General features: G+C 42.3%; 3 protein-coding genes across 8 annotated transcripts; 2 read left to right on the forward strand and 1 right to left on the reverse strand.

Moving 5' to 3' along the window:
* Positions 1–687: 687 nt before the first annotated feature.
* On the reverse strand, positions 688–5,626 carry LOC115687780 (uncharacterized). 2 transcript variants are annotated; one of them, XM_030613439.2, is made up of 15 exons: positions 5,334–5,626; positions 4,925–5,111; positions 4,785–4,836; positions 4,666–4,705; positions 4,363–4,413; positions 3,965–4,098; positions 3,809–3,874; positions 3,571–3,713; positions 3,256–3,298; positions 3,090–3,151; positions 2,775–2,879; positions 2,121–2,196; positions 1,619–1,731; positions 1,311–1,370; positions 688–1,225 (listed from the first exon to the last, which is right to left on the reverse strand). In XM_030613439.2, the coding sequence occupies exons 1-15, from the start codon at positions 5,419–5,421 to the stop codon at positions 1,120–1,122; spliced, it is 1,326 nt and encodes a 441-aa protein (XP_030469299.1). In that variant the 5' UTR covers positions 5,422–5,626; the 3' UTR covers positions 688–1,119. The 2 variants fall into 2 exon arrangements, with proteins under 2 accessions (XP_030469299.1, XP_056174487.1); XM_056318512.1 differs by having other exon boundaries at positions 4,919–5,111.
* Positions 5,627–7,280: 1,654 nt separating this feature from the next.
* Positions 7,281–9,995, forward strand: LOC115687841 (uncharacterized). The gene has a single exon (XM_030613524.2). The coding sequence runs from the start codon at positions 7,490–7,492 to the stop codon at positions 9,767–9,769; it is 2,280 nt and encodes a 759-aa protein (XP_030469384.2). The 5' UTR covers positions 7,281–7,489; the 3' UTR covers positions 9,770–9,995.
* Positions 9,996–11,618: 1,623 nt separating this feature from the next.
* LOC115687799 (autophagy-related protein 8f) lies at positions 11,619–14,703 on the forward strand. Of its 5 annotated transcripts, none has more exons than XM_030613467.2 (6): positions 11,619–11,774; positions 12,274–12,321; positions 12,441–12,496; positions 13,609–13,661; positions 14,190–14,308; positions 14,426–14,703. In XM_030613467.2, exons 2-6 carry the CDS (start codon positions 12,285–12,287, stop codon positions 14,521–14,523), a joined length of 363 nt encoding a protein of 120 aa, XP_030469327.2. In that variant the 5' UTR covers positions 11,619–11,774; positions 12,274–12,284; the 3' UTR covers positions 14,524–14,703. The 5 variants fall into 5 exon arrangements, with proteins under 5 accessions (XP_030469327.2, XP_056174341.1, XP_030469326.2 ...); XM_056318366.1 differs by having other exon boundaries at positions 11,630–11,774; positions 12,277–12,321; XM_030613466.2 differs by having other exon boundaries at positions 11,651–11,774; positions 12,280–12,321.
* Positions 14,704–15,699: the final 996 nt, after the last annotated feature.

Genomic DNA, 15,699 nt, shown 5'->3' on the forward strand with positions numbered 1-15,699 from the left:
GGACCAAATTACACATTAGGTCAAAGTTCATGGACTGTTTGTGTCATTATCCATTTATTTATTTATTTTCATTTTTTTTTTGTATTTCATTTCTCCTGTTTTTCTTTTGGGGAAAAAATTTATGTTCCTTATTTTTTACTTGGAAACTAAATTATGTTGATGTAATGTTAATTCATGTAATCCATTAGTGTTGGGTTTTGTGCAGTTGGGCCGCATTTCCCCCCTCAAAAGAAGGGAAGGAGTGCCAGCACGTACGAAGATTGGATAATGCCAGCACGTACTAAATTGCCGCATTTCCCCCCCCCCCTCAGTTAAGTTCCTTAAACCAATTTATTGATGAACTCGGTTCCTTTAATTTACTTTGATCTTTAAGTTACTTGCCTACCACTTTTTCAATTTGCCCTTTTGAACAAGGCAAAATCTTATCGCCGACGCCAACGTATTAATGTGGCATGACATGCATCGACATACGAAAAGGAAGAAAATAAAATTGCACGAGAGAGAGAGAGAGGAGGGAGAAGGGAAGGAGTGCCAGAACGTACGAAGACTGGTGACCCTCATCGGACGTCAAGTGAGGATTGACAACTCCTGCTGTGCTCCGACGAGCTTAGTAGATTTTTCATTATTCGGTATAATAACGGAATTAATTGCCAATGAAAGATGTGGAAAGAATTGCACAGATAAGCAGATTAGAAAACCTTGAGGCGTTGCCGAAAACAACTTCACAGAGATGAATACAGTGATCAATGTAAAACAGTCACTATAACCATGAGCCATGGAATTCACAGCAAGTTGTTTTCTCTTTTAGGTGTTGCACACTACATCAACATTCAGAAGAAGAAGAAGAATGCTGATGGATTTAATCAACTGGGAAACATGAAGCCCCCCTACATGCCGTAGCTAGCGTCCTCCACAAACCAATAGGGATCGATGAACAACTATACAAGTCGGAGATTCTGATTCTAGCTGATCAATGGTCAGATCATTCTTCCATCGACAACGCCTCTTCCGGACTTGCAAACCCAGGACGTTGAAGTCGCACCGGCAGCTCTCTCTCCATAAATAGCTGTACCAGGACCGGGCAATCAAACAATACCAGGTTTCTTCCCCCGCCAAGGATCAGAAAATGAATTCGCTGATCTGAACATGCTTTCCCCTTTGAGGATGCCTACTGACAATATATGCACTATCTTCTGCACCAGCATTTGGACAATTCATTCTGTGCCTGGTTTTGTTGACAGGTCCTAAATTAATCAATCGGGTTTTACATAAACTTTCCAGGAAGAAAAATCGAGCGCTACTGGTCTCACCATGAAAAATGATCTTCGCAGCTAATAGACCCTTGTATAATTGCAAGTCCTGCTCCTTTCCTGGATTGGACGGAGCATTAATTGGACATTCAATATCTTTGATCAGAAGGCATGCTAAATGGACCCGGCTACTGAAGAACTTCTTGCGTAATATAGAATACCCTAGTGGGAAATTATCACCTGTTACTGTATAAACCCCCCAACCAATCCCAACTTGGCCGACCCATCTCGTAGAATTTCCCCAGCAATTTATATTAGTTAAAGTAATTATCTGACGCAAAAAATTAAAAAAAACACAGGCCACGTACCAACTTGCAGTACACATGTCATAAAATTTGTCGAATGCTTTGTCAAAACAGTAATGGCAAGCCAAAAGATCAGATATATCTGTCACTTTGCATGTTGCTTTACTGCATTTCACCTGCACAAAGGAAAAGAAGTAATCTGAGAGACTGGAGATGCACACTAAAATCCCAAAGCTTCCTCATGGATTTGTGCAATGCAGAGAAATATGGCGGCTTATGTCAAGACTACCTGTTTAATGAAGCAGCACATTCTTTTAATCATTTTCGTGCAGTGTGAAGGATTATAATCTGAAGGTGACTTATCTCAGACTACTTGTCAATGAAGCAGGCACATTGTTGACATCATTAATTTATTTATAAGCTGGGAGCCACTCTTTGGGGAAAATCTAGGATATCTTCCAAATAGTTAACTTATAAATATAACTACAGCATGTGTAAATCACTAAACTGACTGATTGAGAAATCGTTGCAACTAGACTAGATGAAGGAGCAAGTAAATCCTAACCAGACGCTTGAGCTTGTGAGAATAATACTGCCGGTGAGAGGAATTCATTCTAATGTGCTCATCCAAATGACCTGCACTGAGAAATACGCCATGTGAGCGCATAAAATACTTGAGAAAAAAACTGAATGTCAATACACTCTATGGGGCTTCAGAATGAATCAATCCCCTAAATTACTGTGAGTTCTGTTACGTCAGTCACCACTTTCAACAATATTTTATTTGAAACGAAGTGCACTAACATAACATGACCATTGTCCCTATGAGCATCCTTATCCTGCCATATGCTACCCAAGCTACAAACTTCCCCTTATAGAAATCAACAGAAGTTGTTGATGATATTACTGCCCATAGGTTCAGTACCAACCAGATCCCCGTCAAATGTCCCAAAGCAGAGTAATAATAAGTGAAAATGGAATTAATAGCTCCCCAACCCCTAAAACACCGTTTTAAAGTAATATCAACAGCAAAAACAATAAAGGAAATGTAACATTAAGGAGACAAAACATATCCCCTAAAGAGAAACAAATAATGTACCAGCCAGAAACTCTTGTCCCTAATGCCTCTCAAGTGGTCATTGAACAAGCAAACTGATGACTCGAGCAACTAAGGCAACCTACGATGCTACTGTAATTTAACCAAAAAACATGCACTTACCCGTCACATATTAGTCTACTACAATCAAGGCAAGTCGCCAAACCAAACGAGGTTTGACATTCATTGCACCTTGCTGCGGATGAGCTTTTCCCTATTTGCTGGCATCTGGAATGAACACAAAGCAAAAGAAAAAGAAGAGAGGAATTGAGTGTTTCAACAGCAGTTGACATATAATTTGGCCAATCTTCAAGAAAAGTGTCTCGACTACTAGTAGAAACAAATTTGCGTGATCCTTAATATACACTGAGGGCGGGAAGAACAGAAGAACTACAATAACAGGAAAACAGGACGAGACAGATTCAGAATTCTCAAAACCTTCTATAAAGTCCCAGAAGATCTTTGGGTATGTTAGTTGATTTGTTTTGTCCAGCTGCAACCTGCATGACAAGGACTTTTTCACGTTGTGCTAGTGCACACAAGGAATAAAGAAGTTGAAAAACAGATTATCAAACCAAGAAAGGCAAGGTTATACGGCACTCACCAAGCAATCTTCCGCAAGGTGCCCAGGTCTCTGACAGGTAGTACTGCAATCAACAAAGATTTAGAGAGCAACATAGCACAGATAGGAATATAACGTGGCCATGTCATGAAAAAGAAGATCCAGGAAATCTTTACTCCCTCTGCTTATTGAAAACCACAAGGAGTACACGGGTCCAAAAAGAAAATAAGTACCAGAAAAGATAATGAGTTAAACAAGATGCATCCATTCTCATAGCATGGAACATTTAAAATGCATTCTTCTTTATCCAGGATTAGACTGAGAAGAACAATGACAAGTAGGTCTAGCAAACTTTACCAGAGATAAGTGGAGAGACCGGATTTCCTATCGGACCACCGGTGACGATCATAATCCCAAGCATCCTTTTCTTCTTCAGGCACAGCTGATCCAGAAACAAACTCAGCTGAAGCTGTGACTGGACTTTGGTTGCTCAAGGGATCCTGGAATTCAACATTACAAAAATCAATATGTCAAAATTTCGAACCATAGACCCCTTCTTGAACATCATTTATAAAAAAGGCAACAGCAAAGTGACCTCTTTAAATTTAAGAGTTCGTAAAAGCACCGCTTTACACTCCAAGCTGCAGATATCATCATCAGTCTATCAACACAAACAAACACCATCTTAATGTCATCTAGCCAGATGTCAATGATAAGAAACTTCTCAGAACTCCAGTTTACAAAATTTCACCTCATCGCAAATATATTCTCCGTATTTGCCACACACCAGGCAAACCGGTTCTCCAGGCAGGGGAAATCTTTGCTCACTTCTAATCTTAACTAGATTGCTTTCCGTGTTGGTTTGGTCACCTTCAACAATATTAACTACAAAATGCACATCAGGTGAACGTTCGGAAGAGATACCAAGTCAAAAGTGTATTGCATATTGCCTGAACCCGTAGATGACACAGCTAATGAAACCACTAAATCAATTACGGAACGGACCTAACAGTAAACAGGTCTCAAGTCATTTCAATCACCCAAAAGCAAGAAAAACCCTTTGAGAAACTTCAGATTTATGTGCCAAATTCCATTTTCTTGGCAAGCCACCAGAGTGTAGGAGAAAGAAGAACAGAGTTTGAGACAAACCACAAATTTCAGTCTCCTTCTCTTCATCTTTTTCAGAAGTGCTTCCATCACCTGCAAGAATGGCAATAATACAAGATTAACATTCACGACGAGACACCGTGATCAATATCTGTGTTGGGATAATATTAATACTGAAACGTAATTCTTAGAACACCAAAGACAAACTGAATCATATCATATTCCCATGCGCAACCTTGCATGGGCGTATAGAAAGAGGCATAAAGTTCTTCCATGAGCAACGACATATAAATGCTTCGGAAACATGTTTATCCCTATCAACCGCAAATCCCAAGCAGGACTTACTTCCATAGTCAACTAATTTCAAACCCGAACTCGAAGCCCCCTACAAAAGGAAAGCAACCCAAATAGTCAGTAATTAAGAAAAACCATCTCGGTGCCAAACTGTAAGGGGAGCAAATTACCAGAACATCAGGAGTCAATTCCTGATAAACCTGAGCCGCACCCGTTTCTCTCCTGCTCAATCAATTCGACACGGTAAGAACAGAGATGCTATAAAGTTCGCGTCTTGAATAAGCAGCGCGGAAGAAAATCCAACAATTGCCTCCTCTTTTCCACGTATTCGTCGTGGGACATGGGCCGATCGTCCTCCACGGCGGCGCCGCGGCTGCGGCTCCTCCCACCGCACGGGGCTTCAGAGCCTCGGCGGCGACGCTTACGTCGTTCGGCTTTCTCGTCGCTCGAAGGTTCTCCGTCGGTCAAGGAGGCGCTTCCGGTGACGATGTTGTAAGCTATACCCGGTTCAGAATCAAACAGACCGAGCGAACCCAGCACACACGCGCGCAACGAACGCAATGAGAAGAATCGAAAAAAAAAACACGATGCGGCGACGTGATCAGCTCGCGTACGCAGCCGAGGTAAAGTAAAAAAGTTTCGATCGATTCCGCAGAAGCAATGCAAAAAGAGTAGCTCATCATATCGAGCGGCGAAAGCGAAGAGAGGAAGGGTTTTACCTTTGAGGTTTCGAAGAGCGGAGGAGAGATCGAAGTCTCTGTTGTAAGCGGATGAAGGGTTCTTGTAGAAATTGGTCCTCGTCCCCATTCTCTCTCTACCTAGTCTCTCTCTAGCGGCTGCTCAGGATGCCCGCCGGCGAGCAGAACCAGATTCCGGCCACCGGAGCAGAGTTTTCCTTGGTTTTTTCTGGTTGGCAGAGGCGGAGGACGAAGAAGAAGAAGAAGAAGAAGAAGAAGGGAGAATAGCAATCGGATCAAGCGGGAACCCGAATCCAGGAGGAATCTCGGCCCGGACCGGCCCGGCCCGGCCCGGACTAAGTTGCTACTTTGTCACTTCTTTTTTTCTTTTTCAAAAAAGTATCCTATATTGTAAGAAAAATATTTCCTTTTCTTTTTTTTGCTAAAAAAATAAAATAAAATTTCCTTTTCGTTTCTATACTTTTGCGTTTTTCTTTTCCTAATTAAGTCTATGTACTTTTAATATTTCCGATAAATATTTCCACTTTCACAAATTTTGTGATCAGGTCCTTCCGATACTAAATCCTCCAAAATCCATCTGACGTGCTTATCGAGCAAACGCCATAGTGCGACGTGGATACTATTTTTCCAATAAGTACATTCATGTGGGTTTCGTTGTCTACATTGGCTACACTTTTCCCGCCATGTCCATGTGGGCATCTGTATAATCCTATCCGCATCGTACTTTGGTGTCTTCTAACGGCCACGTCGGCTGAATTTAGTAGGATTTGGTGTCGGAGGAACTCCATTAGAAAGTTCGTGAAAGTAGAAGTATTCGATCGGACAATCGATGGTTAATACCATTAAAAATCCAAAACTGATACCGCATGGCACGTTTACTATGAACCAATTTTCATCTCGCCCGAACAATCCCCAACCGGTACCTCGTGATACGTTCAATCTCAAACCGATTCATTGTCTCATGAAAAATCGCGAGTCGGTATCCACGACACATCTACGCCGAACAGCATCCCTTAATTCAAGTCTACCATCGTTGCAAAATCCAAACCAGCATCCCTTGATTCAAGTCTACCATCGTGCATATGTGTTGACTTTAGCGAGTTTTTGCACGTCAAATAATGACAAAGAATAACGACAAAGTTTTAATTCAGTTCCCCTTTAAAAAATCCAAACGCGATTGCCTTTGCGTTGTTTACTTTTGTGGTTTTAGCCGATCGACCGCAGCAAGTCTTAAGACAAGAGAGTTGGACCGCGGTGCTGGTTTTCGCTCAGCGTAGCAAGTATAACGTCCTTGTCCCAAACTTTCACACGACTAAGATTGCGTTTTTCTTTTCCCATTATAATCTTTGACCATTTCTCTCTCAGTCTCCACCCACCCTCCTAATTTATTTGGGAAAAAGAAGATGAAGATATGCTCACTAAGCTTATGGATGTCGGGTGGGATATCACAGTCCCCGCCACTTTCTGCAATATCAGAAACTTCTCCAAGAAATATCGACTCCGACACAAATGATTTATAAACTTTGGCTCAATATGCAACGTGGCCCCCGGACTTTTAATTTATTCAATGTGGACCCTGAACTTTTACCCTGATATGCAACGTGATCTCTGAACTTTCGGTGCATATTCATTTCAGTCCCTGAATTACATGAAAATACTCAATATAGTTCTTCCATTATATAAAGTTCCGGGATAATATAAAGTGCCGAGATTGAATTGAATAGATACCAAAAGTTTAGGGGCCACATTGCACATTAGGATAAAGTTCATGAATCACATTTTATATCGAGCCAAAATTCATGAACCATTTACGTCGTTATCCTCCTATTTAACTATAGAGCCAATGAACAAAAACCACGCGATGGCCAAATAAATGGTAATGTCCCCACAACCCCACGAAATTCAAGGAAGAAGCAGTCTCTTTTGAAATGGTATTTAATTGTTATCGGGCTTGCTGGAACTTGGAAGAGGTCCAGTTCGTGGACCTGGGAAGTTGAACTTGCTGACCATCCTCAGGAGTCTCTCTTATCAAGAACCTCAGGAGTCTCTCTTATCAAGAACTTCCCCCCCAGCTAAACACAAAGGCACAGTCCCAGAGCTTCGGACGGCCAAGAAAGCAGCATAACGGATTCGAAGGAAACAGAGGAATCGACACCAAGAAACAAGAGGGCATCATCATGTTTGGTTGCGGCATCAATGGAAGCGTCGACGACGCCGAGTTCAGCAAGCCCATGCCCTGGATCGGCATCTACATCGCAGCAGCTTCCTTAGCCTGCGCGGTCGCGATGGCCGCGGATGCCGCGGTCGGATTCCGCTACCGGAGGCCCTGGTTCCCGAGCCGCTACTTCGCCCTCAACGCCACGTCGCTGAGCGTCATCGCGGTCGCCGTCAAGCTGTCCGTCGACCTCAACACGCCGATGCCGCGTCGGCAGGACCAGCTCGCCAAGCTCAGCAGCTCGGTCCTGATCTGCACCGTGATGGCCAATTCGATGCCTTCTCTTGGGGCGATGGAGAACAAGGAGCTCTTGTCCAACATGATTGCTCTCGCAATTCTTGTTATCACATCAATTGTGAACATATGTATGCAATTGGGCACTGGGGTGATCTACACGTACAGGAGGGAACATGCCTTCGTGATGTTCCTTATGGTGCTCTTGCTGGTGATGCTGAGCTTGTCGGCCGCGATTGTCCCGACGACGAAGCGCTACTTGGAGAAGAAGTATCGCAAGAAGTACGAACTGGCCATGAAGGAGAGCTTGAGCCGTAGTTGCGAGACAGTCTTCGATAAGCTCAAGGAGGACCTGATGAAGTATGGGATGATGGCTCATACCTGCAACCCCCAATTCGTCGTTGGGCGGTCCGTGACGTGCACTGCTTCCGGGGCGCTCTGCCTCCTGAGCGCAGTGACTCTGGCGCAGGCGATGCTCCGGTCTTACCTGATGCCCGGGAGGTTCAAGTTCTGCGACGGCGAGTCGGACTATAAGTGGTCAAGCATGGTGATTCTCATAGCGCAGAATATTGCGGTTGGGCTCGGCACGATCGCCCCAGCGGTCCGATGGTTCCTCGCGATCAAATTCAAGTGCCCGAAGCGGGGGAACAAGAGCTACAAGGATGAATTCAAGCTCGAAAGGCATTGGATAGAGTGTTTCATAGAGATCAAGAAGCGTCCGTTGAGTTTACATATACGGAGCCGGCAGTGTCGGAAGCTCCTCCACGACGCAAAGAGGGTGGTTTTGGAGATGGTTACTGGAACACAAGTGGGGATCGTGATGGGAAGCAAGGTCGTGAGGATGATCTCAGTTCTCTTCATGAGCCGGATCCTCTTGTTCTGCGATTTGTGCTGCGAGTTGAGGAACAAGTTCAAATTGAACACCAGCGTTTCAACCAAGGACTCGGACTGCGGTTTGCGCCTAGAAGGCTCGGTCTTCAAGCCAGACCTCAGCCGTTATGTTTTGCATCTTGAGGGCGAGGAAGAATTAGTCCATATCATGGTGCGGGACAACTGCAGCGCCACCGAGTCTTGGATTAAGATGGGGAAGAAAAATCAGCCCAAACATCTCATACAACTCCTGGAAGAGATGCCGTCTCGCTCGTTTGAAGGGGTCATGAGTTTTGACAGCGATGCAGTTCCTCCACTGGATTCTGCAGAACCTCCGAACAATTGGGCACTGCCGATCGTGACCTTAACAAGCCTCGGGCTCGCTATTCCAAACATCGACCCATCTGCCAGAAAACGATTGCTGCGCGGCGTTCACGAGGGCCTGAGGTATGTCAACTTAGTAGAAGAAAAGCTGTGTGCAAAACAAGAATTGATGAACATGCGAAAGGCGGCGAGCATTGTGTTCCTGGAAGTCGATCTCTACCACAAATGGCTCGATGTAGATCTCCGCCAAATTTCCCTCCAGGGAAACACCACAAAGGATGTGCTTGAAGCGCTTGCACGCGCCGCGAAGAACGTTTTTGTCAAATTCAAAGCCACACCAACCCACGGATGTTTAAGGGAAACCCCTTCAGCGTGGCCCGGCAAAGTACAGGCCGCGTATTCCATGTACCGAATAAGCGAGACCCTACTGCTCGATTGCAAGAGTAGCGACTGTGATATAAGCAACAGAATCTTTGAGAAGCTATCGAGGATGATCTCCGATATTATTGCGGCCTGCCTCACCAACTTAGAACAAGTCATATGTGCCGAGTGTTCTCGCAGTGGCATTGAGGAACGGAAAGAGTGCGTGCGGTCCGCCGCTCTTCTTCTCGGAAAAACGGCGAAAGTGACGAAAATCATAAATCAAAGAGAGCTTCCATGTTTGGACCCCAACCAATTGGCGAGCATTGATGAGTGGCGCGCCTCGGGCGACCTGAGGAAGGCCTTATTGGTAAAGTCATTCACAGATGAGAGCGAGACGTCTTCTCTCAGTCCTGGAGATCGGTACTTGTCTATTCAGTATTCACAAGTCTAGGAGGGAAGCTCGAACTGGCCTAGGAGTTTTTACATGTTTCTATTTTCGTCCTGGCAATGATATTAACAACGGTCGAGAAACGCTTACTACTTGTAACTATGAACCTAGCTTGCGAAAAGAGTTATCGAATGTACTCGAGACATATCTCTTGCTGATGTATAGTATTGACATTACTGAGAGAGGAATATCATGACCTCTCGAATACGATGTTGCGATTAATATCAAATGGCAGATCTCTTTTGCACCCAAAATAACAGAAGGCATTAGCATTACCCTATCTTCAGTATCAGGATCAGAAGCTGACATCCATTCTGCAACCTACATGCTGAACCAGCCAATGAAACAGCGAAACCACGAGGGTGGTCTCTTCAGAAGAACCTTTATGTTTTGCAAAGGATTCGGAATTGCTCATCGTGATGGAGATCTCAGGCCGACAGAAACCACACTTTTAAACCCTGCTTCAAAGTTTGTCTCATAAAATGTTGATGATCCTAAGTTCCTGATCTGGCCATATGTTTGTCCCTATTGCCTTGCCATGAGAACTGAGGGCTGCAAAACTGTGGTGCAAAACAGATCTCTCTCCCAACCACAAACGAGAGCTAAACTCTAGCTCAATTCATTAGCTAATTTCCAGGCGATCGGACCTCAATCTGCAACTTCCAAAGAGCTAACAAAAATCAAGACTGAAGATCAAACAGAGCACAACTTTCATACTTCGTCACTGAAGCACCATAAGAGTATATATCAAGTCCGTGTTGACTATGGGCATGTAACCAGTTCCCAGCTATATTATGCCGACTCAACTTGATCTTTTTTTTAAGCCAAATGAGACCATCTTGGCCACTGGAGAGTAGTTTTGCATCATTTCCTCACTGACAAAATAATGAAGAGTGGTGGGCCTTCTCTGTCTCCAACAGGGTCTTGAGAATATAAGGATATTCTTATTTTTGACCCAGCATTTCGCAGTTTTACCAGTTTAATATAGTCTTGTTGTGCATAAAGACTTTAAGTAATCATGTCAATCTACACCATTGCCAAGCTTGGTTTAGACCATTAGAACCATGACCAGCTCCTTACATTCCAAGGATGAGGAACATGATTCTGTCTCAAATGCTCGAGTGACTGTATAATGGCGCAAATGATGGATGGTCCAAGTCTCAGTTTCCCTGGTTCAAAGATGTTACACTATTGTTTTTCTTATGGCATGCATAGGCGTCAAGACCGATGAGGCCAATCAGAATTCGAAATTTATTATTTTTTTTCTCATTTTAGTTCTTTATTTTGTTGGGTCAGATTTTCTCATTTTAGTTCGACCAGCAACTTTTTGCTTGGCATAAAATGGTGGGAATTTTCATTCGTTGGCCAGATTGGTCACTTGACTTGACTATGACATATTTTCGTACCCATTTATTCTTCTTTTTGACGATCAAATGTTGTTTTCCTAATTTTCTCGTGGCGTGAGATGGGATAAGTATTGGTTGATGTTTTAATGTGCTGGAAAATGTGTCATATGTTCAATACCCTTCGAGTGAAATCTTGCTAAAAATTTGGTAGGCCACGAAAAATGCGATACCGATTTGATTCGAATAGGGGAAAGCTTGTTTCGTAATCTTCTTCAAGGCTTAAATAGAAAACAATTCGAAATAAGATGGAGCTTTCTTATACTTCATCAACCTTCTCAGAAAAAGCAACAAGATTTGACTACTGTGGAGGAGCGAATTAATTCTCACCATCACTTATTTTTTTCCTTATTTTTTCTTTTCAATTTTATGCATCAATTTAAAAAAAAAAGGGGTTTAACATTAAAGATGAGCATTGACAAATGGAGTAGTTGAAAATCACTTGAAACACACAGCCCGAAAAAGCTGCCCCCCCGGTATCCGCGTTATCTTCTCTAGCTGATTCCACGGGTTTCACAAGATTTCTCTCCCCAAAAGAAGCTGCTATCTTTCTCTCTTTCTCTCTCGCTCGCGACCAACCCTTTTTCCCGTCATCACCCAACAAGGTACGATCATCAGCTCCGAGCTTGCCTCTCGATTGGGTCATCCGCTTGCGAACTCGTGCTTCTTTTCACGGTTCGATTAGCCAAAAAATAGGTCGGAGGTCGTTAAATTTCGAGTATTTTGTTTGGGAATCAGTCGCTGTTCATCTGGGTGCTTGGCTTTGACAGTGCTCGTGCTTGAATTTGCAAAATCCTGGGTTGCTTTTCCCTTTTTTTTTTTTTTTTAAGTTCTTTATATGTCTGATCGTCGGTCAATACTAAATTCTGTGCTCAGTGATGTGAGTAGGAGATAAAGTTTTGATCTTTTCTATTTTTTTCTCTTCCTTTTGGCTTAGGAAACTGGCTTCACCTTCCTAAATTTGACTGTGCTGCTAAATTGAACTACCTTTTAGATGTGGGTTTGAGGGAGTGGGTGATGAATTGAAGGGCTGTGTTGCTGTTACTATTATCTCTTTTTGTTATGTTCGATTGTACCGGTTGGCTTATGTTTTTGGGGCTACAGTAGCAGGTGGAATGGCTAAGAGTTACTTCAAGCAAGAGCATGATCTTGGTGCGTGTTTCTCTTCCTTGAGTAGTAATTTGCTTTCGTGGTTATTTTGGTGATAAAGCTTCAATTGTGAAACTGTCAATAAATAAACCTGTCCTGCATTTTTTTTTTTTGAAACCCAGAGAAGAGGCGCGCGGAGGCTGCCAGGATAAGGGATAAGTACCCAGATAGAATTCCGGTGAGAATGAAAGTTGGATGAAACTTGTAATGATTCGTGCTGATGAACTTATCTTTGTTTCGACCAAAAAAAAATGTTATCTTTGGAAAATGTAGCCTTAAGTTTGTTTCTTTGGGAACTTAGGTATCTAGTTATACTTGGGTTACTTATTGGGATACTTGATTGTTCGTGTGCTTCATCTCTTATGCCCTCTAGGACTTGCGGAGTGGAAAGTCAAGTTCAAAGCATTACTTTATTCAGCATTTTAGAAGTTTAGTCTAACAATATGGGAAATTAAGTGGTTTATGGGGCCCTTTTATACTTTTGAATTGAGAACGGGTATCGCCTGCTTGAGCTCTCTTACTCATTGACCGGGCCTTTTATTTTCTTCCAGTCTTTTAAGATTTAAGATATTGTCGCACATAATTACAGCGCCCCTCTTTTTGCCTATGCAAATGTGTTCGGGCCAGTATTTCTTAGTTTTCTGTCATCGCTTCTGCTTTTTGTCCCCAAAACAGGTCAATTTTACATTATGTTGATTGATCTTTTCACATGCAAAGAAATTTTGATGGATAGACTGAATATCGACTCAGCAGAGTATCGTCTATATTAAAGATTGTTACAAGCATTTTGCATATGATGTACAAGGTTTCGTATGGACCGCAGTGGTTTTTTGATCTGTTTGGTGGAAGTCATTCATATCAATGTCCAGATCCTTTGGGTGCTGGATATGTGAAAAATAACCTGTAATGTCAATTCTTTCCTCTAATTTTTGTACTTTATCTTTAGGGTGACATTACAAGGTCATGGAGAAGGAAAAGGTGTGCCTTTTCTTTTAAAAGGTAGCAAATATTGAGATAATTTGAGTTGAAACGTGCTACTACTGGTCTGGAAAAGCTCAGTTGTTATGGTAGTGAGAACTTAGACTTCAACGATTTAGGCTATAAAGGTCCATATGTATTACGGACTGGCTGGGTGTGGTGGTCCACCATTACCACGATTCAAGAGCTTTTGTTGGTTCAATTTCCTTCCCCTCTTGATCTTACTAGTATTTTCTTTAAAGACAAATCCATGTGCATTTCATCATATTGGGTTAATAAGCTGACATGTCTTGATCTTTGTCTTTGCTTAAGGTGATTGTGGAGAAGGCTGAGAGAAGTGATATCCCAAACATTGACAAGAAGAAGTAAGAATTGAGCTTTTGTCGATCACCTGCTTTCTGTTTGTTTAAAATTAGAATCCCAGCTAAACAGAAAGGAGTTGGGGGAGATTATCTGGTTATTGATGGAAAGACTGCTCAATGGTTGCCTATGTTGTGTGTCTGAACCTTTATTCATTATTTGTGGCCCTCAACTTGTGTGACGTCTCTTATAATTTATTCAGCTTGTTCAATTGATCAGTTGAATGGGCGACAAATCATTTTTTCATCTTGACTTTTCTTCCCTTATCCATGATATGTTCTTCAAAAACGGATGGGAAAACCGAGAGCCCATTTTGTCCTTCAATAGGTCATGTGTCCACATGATATATAGTATTTGGACTCATAGTTGCTTTACTCGTCATGCAACTACTTTTGCACGCCCTCTTCTCGTGGCTATTGTGCATACGGGGTTATATAGATTGTCTTTTGGTGTTGAAAGTATCACTCTGCGCAGATATGAGAAGTAATCATCTGTCTTGACCGATTAATTCTTGATCTTGATGTGCATGCTAGGTATCTTGTTCCTGCCGACCTAACAGTTGGACAATTCGTATACGTCATTCGCAAAAGGATTAAGTTGAGTGCAGAGAAGGCAATCTTCATCTTTGTGGACAATATTCTCCCACCAACAGGTGATTCTTGCTCTTCGTTCAGGAAGTTTTTCAGTTTCGTCTACTTATATATGCTTCTTGCACTGTAACTCGGAATGGACTTAAAGAAAGACGTTCCTTTCTAATTTATTCTTGCAGGGGCAATCATGTCTGCTATATATGAAGAGAAGAAGGACGAAGATGGGTTTCTCTATGTCACTTACAGCGGAGAAAACACATTCGGGCTTGGGTGGTAGATTTCGATAGCTATCTTAGCAGGTGGCCTATTTCCACTCGTTGTCTGGTGCTATTTACTTGGACATTTCACTGCATGGTTTATGAAGAATTTCATTTGCAAATCGTATTATGTACAGCTCGTATATAAGCTCCAACTATCAGTTTAATGAGAAAAGTTCCCGCTCCGGTGCTTTCGATGCTGGCGTATCTTTATAGATGGAGTTCGATATCTTGTGATTTTATGAGCTTTGGAAAGAGCTGAACAAGCACTACTATGCAAATGCTGATTAGAATAGTGCTTCACATTCTTGGAAGGACCGTCTGGAGAGTGGTTTGTTGTGCCTGAGGGATTTTTCCAACAGAGGTGCTGAAGAAGAATGTAATGTATGATAAGTGAATGTGATGCTCGTGTCCAATGGAAGAAAAAACTCAAAACAATCTAATTTCTCGAACAGTCCTTGCGATTGTAGCCGAAAAGCTGATCGATGTGTAGGGGAAAAGAGCGTCCTCCCGCAAGGGTAACGCTTGATGGATTTTCAATTTTTCGCCAAATTGACTCTATTCATGTTTTATCACCCTTCACGACATCTCCTTGGGCATGGCCATTTGATAACTGAATGGTATCTGTACTGTCTGGAGAATAGTGCTTACTTTAAATTCGGGTCTACCTAATTGTAATCCTTTTGAGATTGGGCTCGCAGCACAATCTCGGTATGGATGATTTGCATGAACTTGTCCAGATCGAAAAGCGAGACTAAATATTTATGCCCTCGCATAATGTTCCGTTTTGCTTTATGGAGATGTAGATCACTCAACTATTGTCAGCTTCTCGGGGTTTTGGCAGTGCTTTAAATTGGGATAATGACACAAATAGTCCATGAATTTTGGCTCAATGTGCAATTTAGTTCATGAACTTTTAATTTGTTCAATGTAATCCCTGAACTTTAGGTTAATGTTTAATATGGTTTATGAACTTTTAATTTGTTCAATGTCATCTTTGAACTTTTGGTACATGTTCAATTCAGTCCCTAAATTTTTAATTTGTTCAATATCATCCCTGAACTTTTGGTATATGTTCAATTCAGTTCCCGAACTATATGAAAATGTGAAGCCTAAAGTTCCGGGACTACATTGAACGAATTAAAAGTTAACGGATCAAATTGCACATTGAGCCAAAATTCAGAAACTATTTGTGT

The sequence above is a fragment of the Syzygium oleosum genome, unplaced genomic scaffold (genome assembly GCF_021117445.2).
Source record: "Syzygium oleosum isolate NSW1041296 unplaced genomic scaffold, Sole_v2.1 Sole_v2.15, whole genome shotgun sequence".
In the NCBI taxonomy this organism is placed as follows: Eukaryota; Viridiplantae; Streptophyta; class Magnoliopsida; order Myrtales; family Myrtaceae; genus Syzygium; species Syzygium oleosum.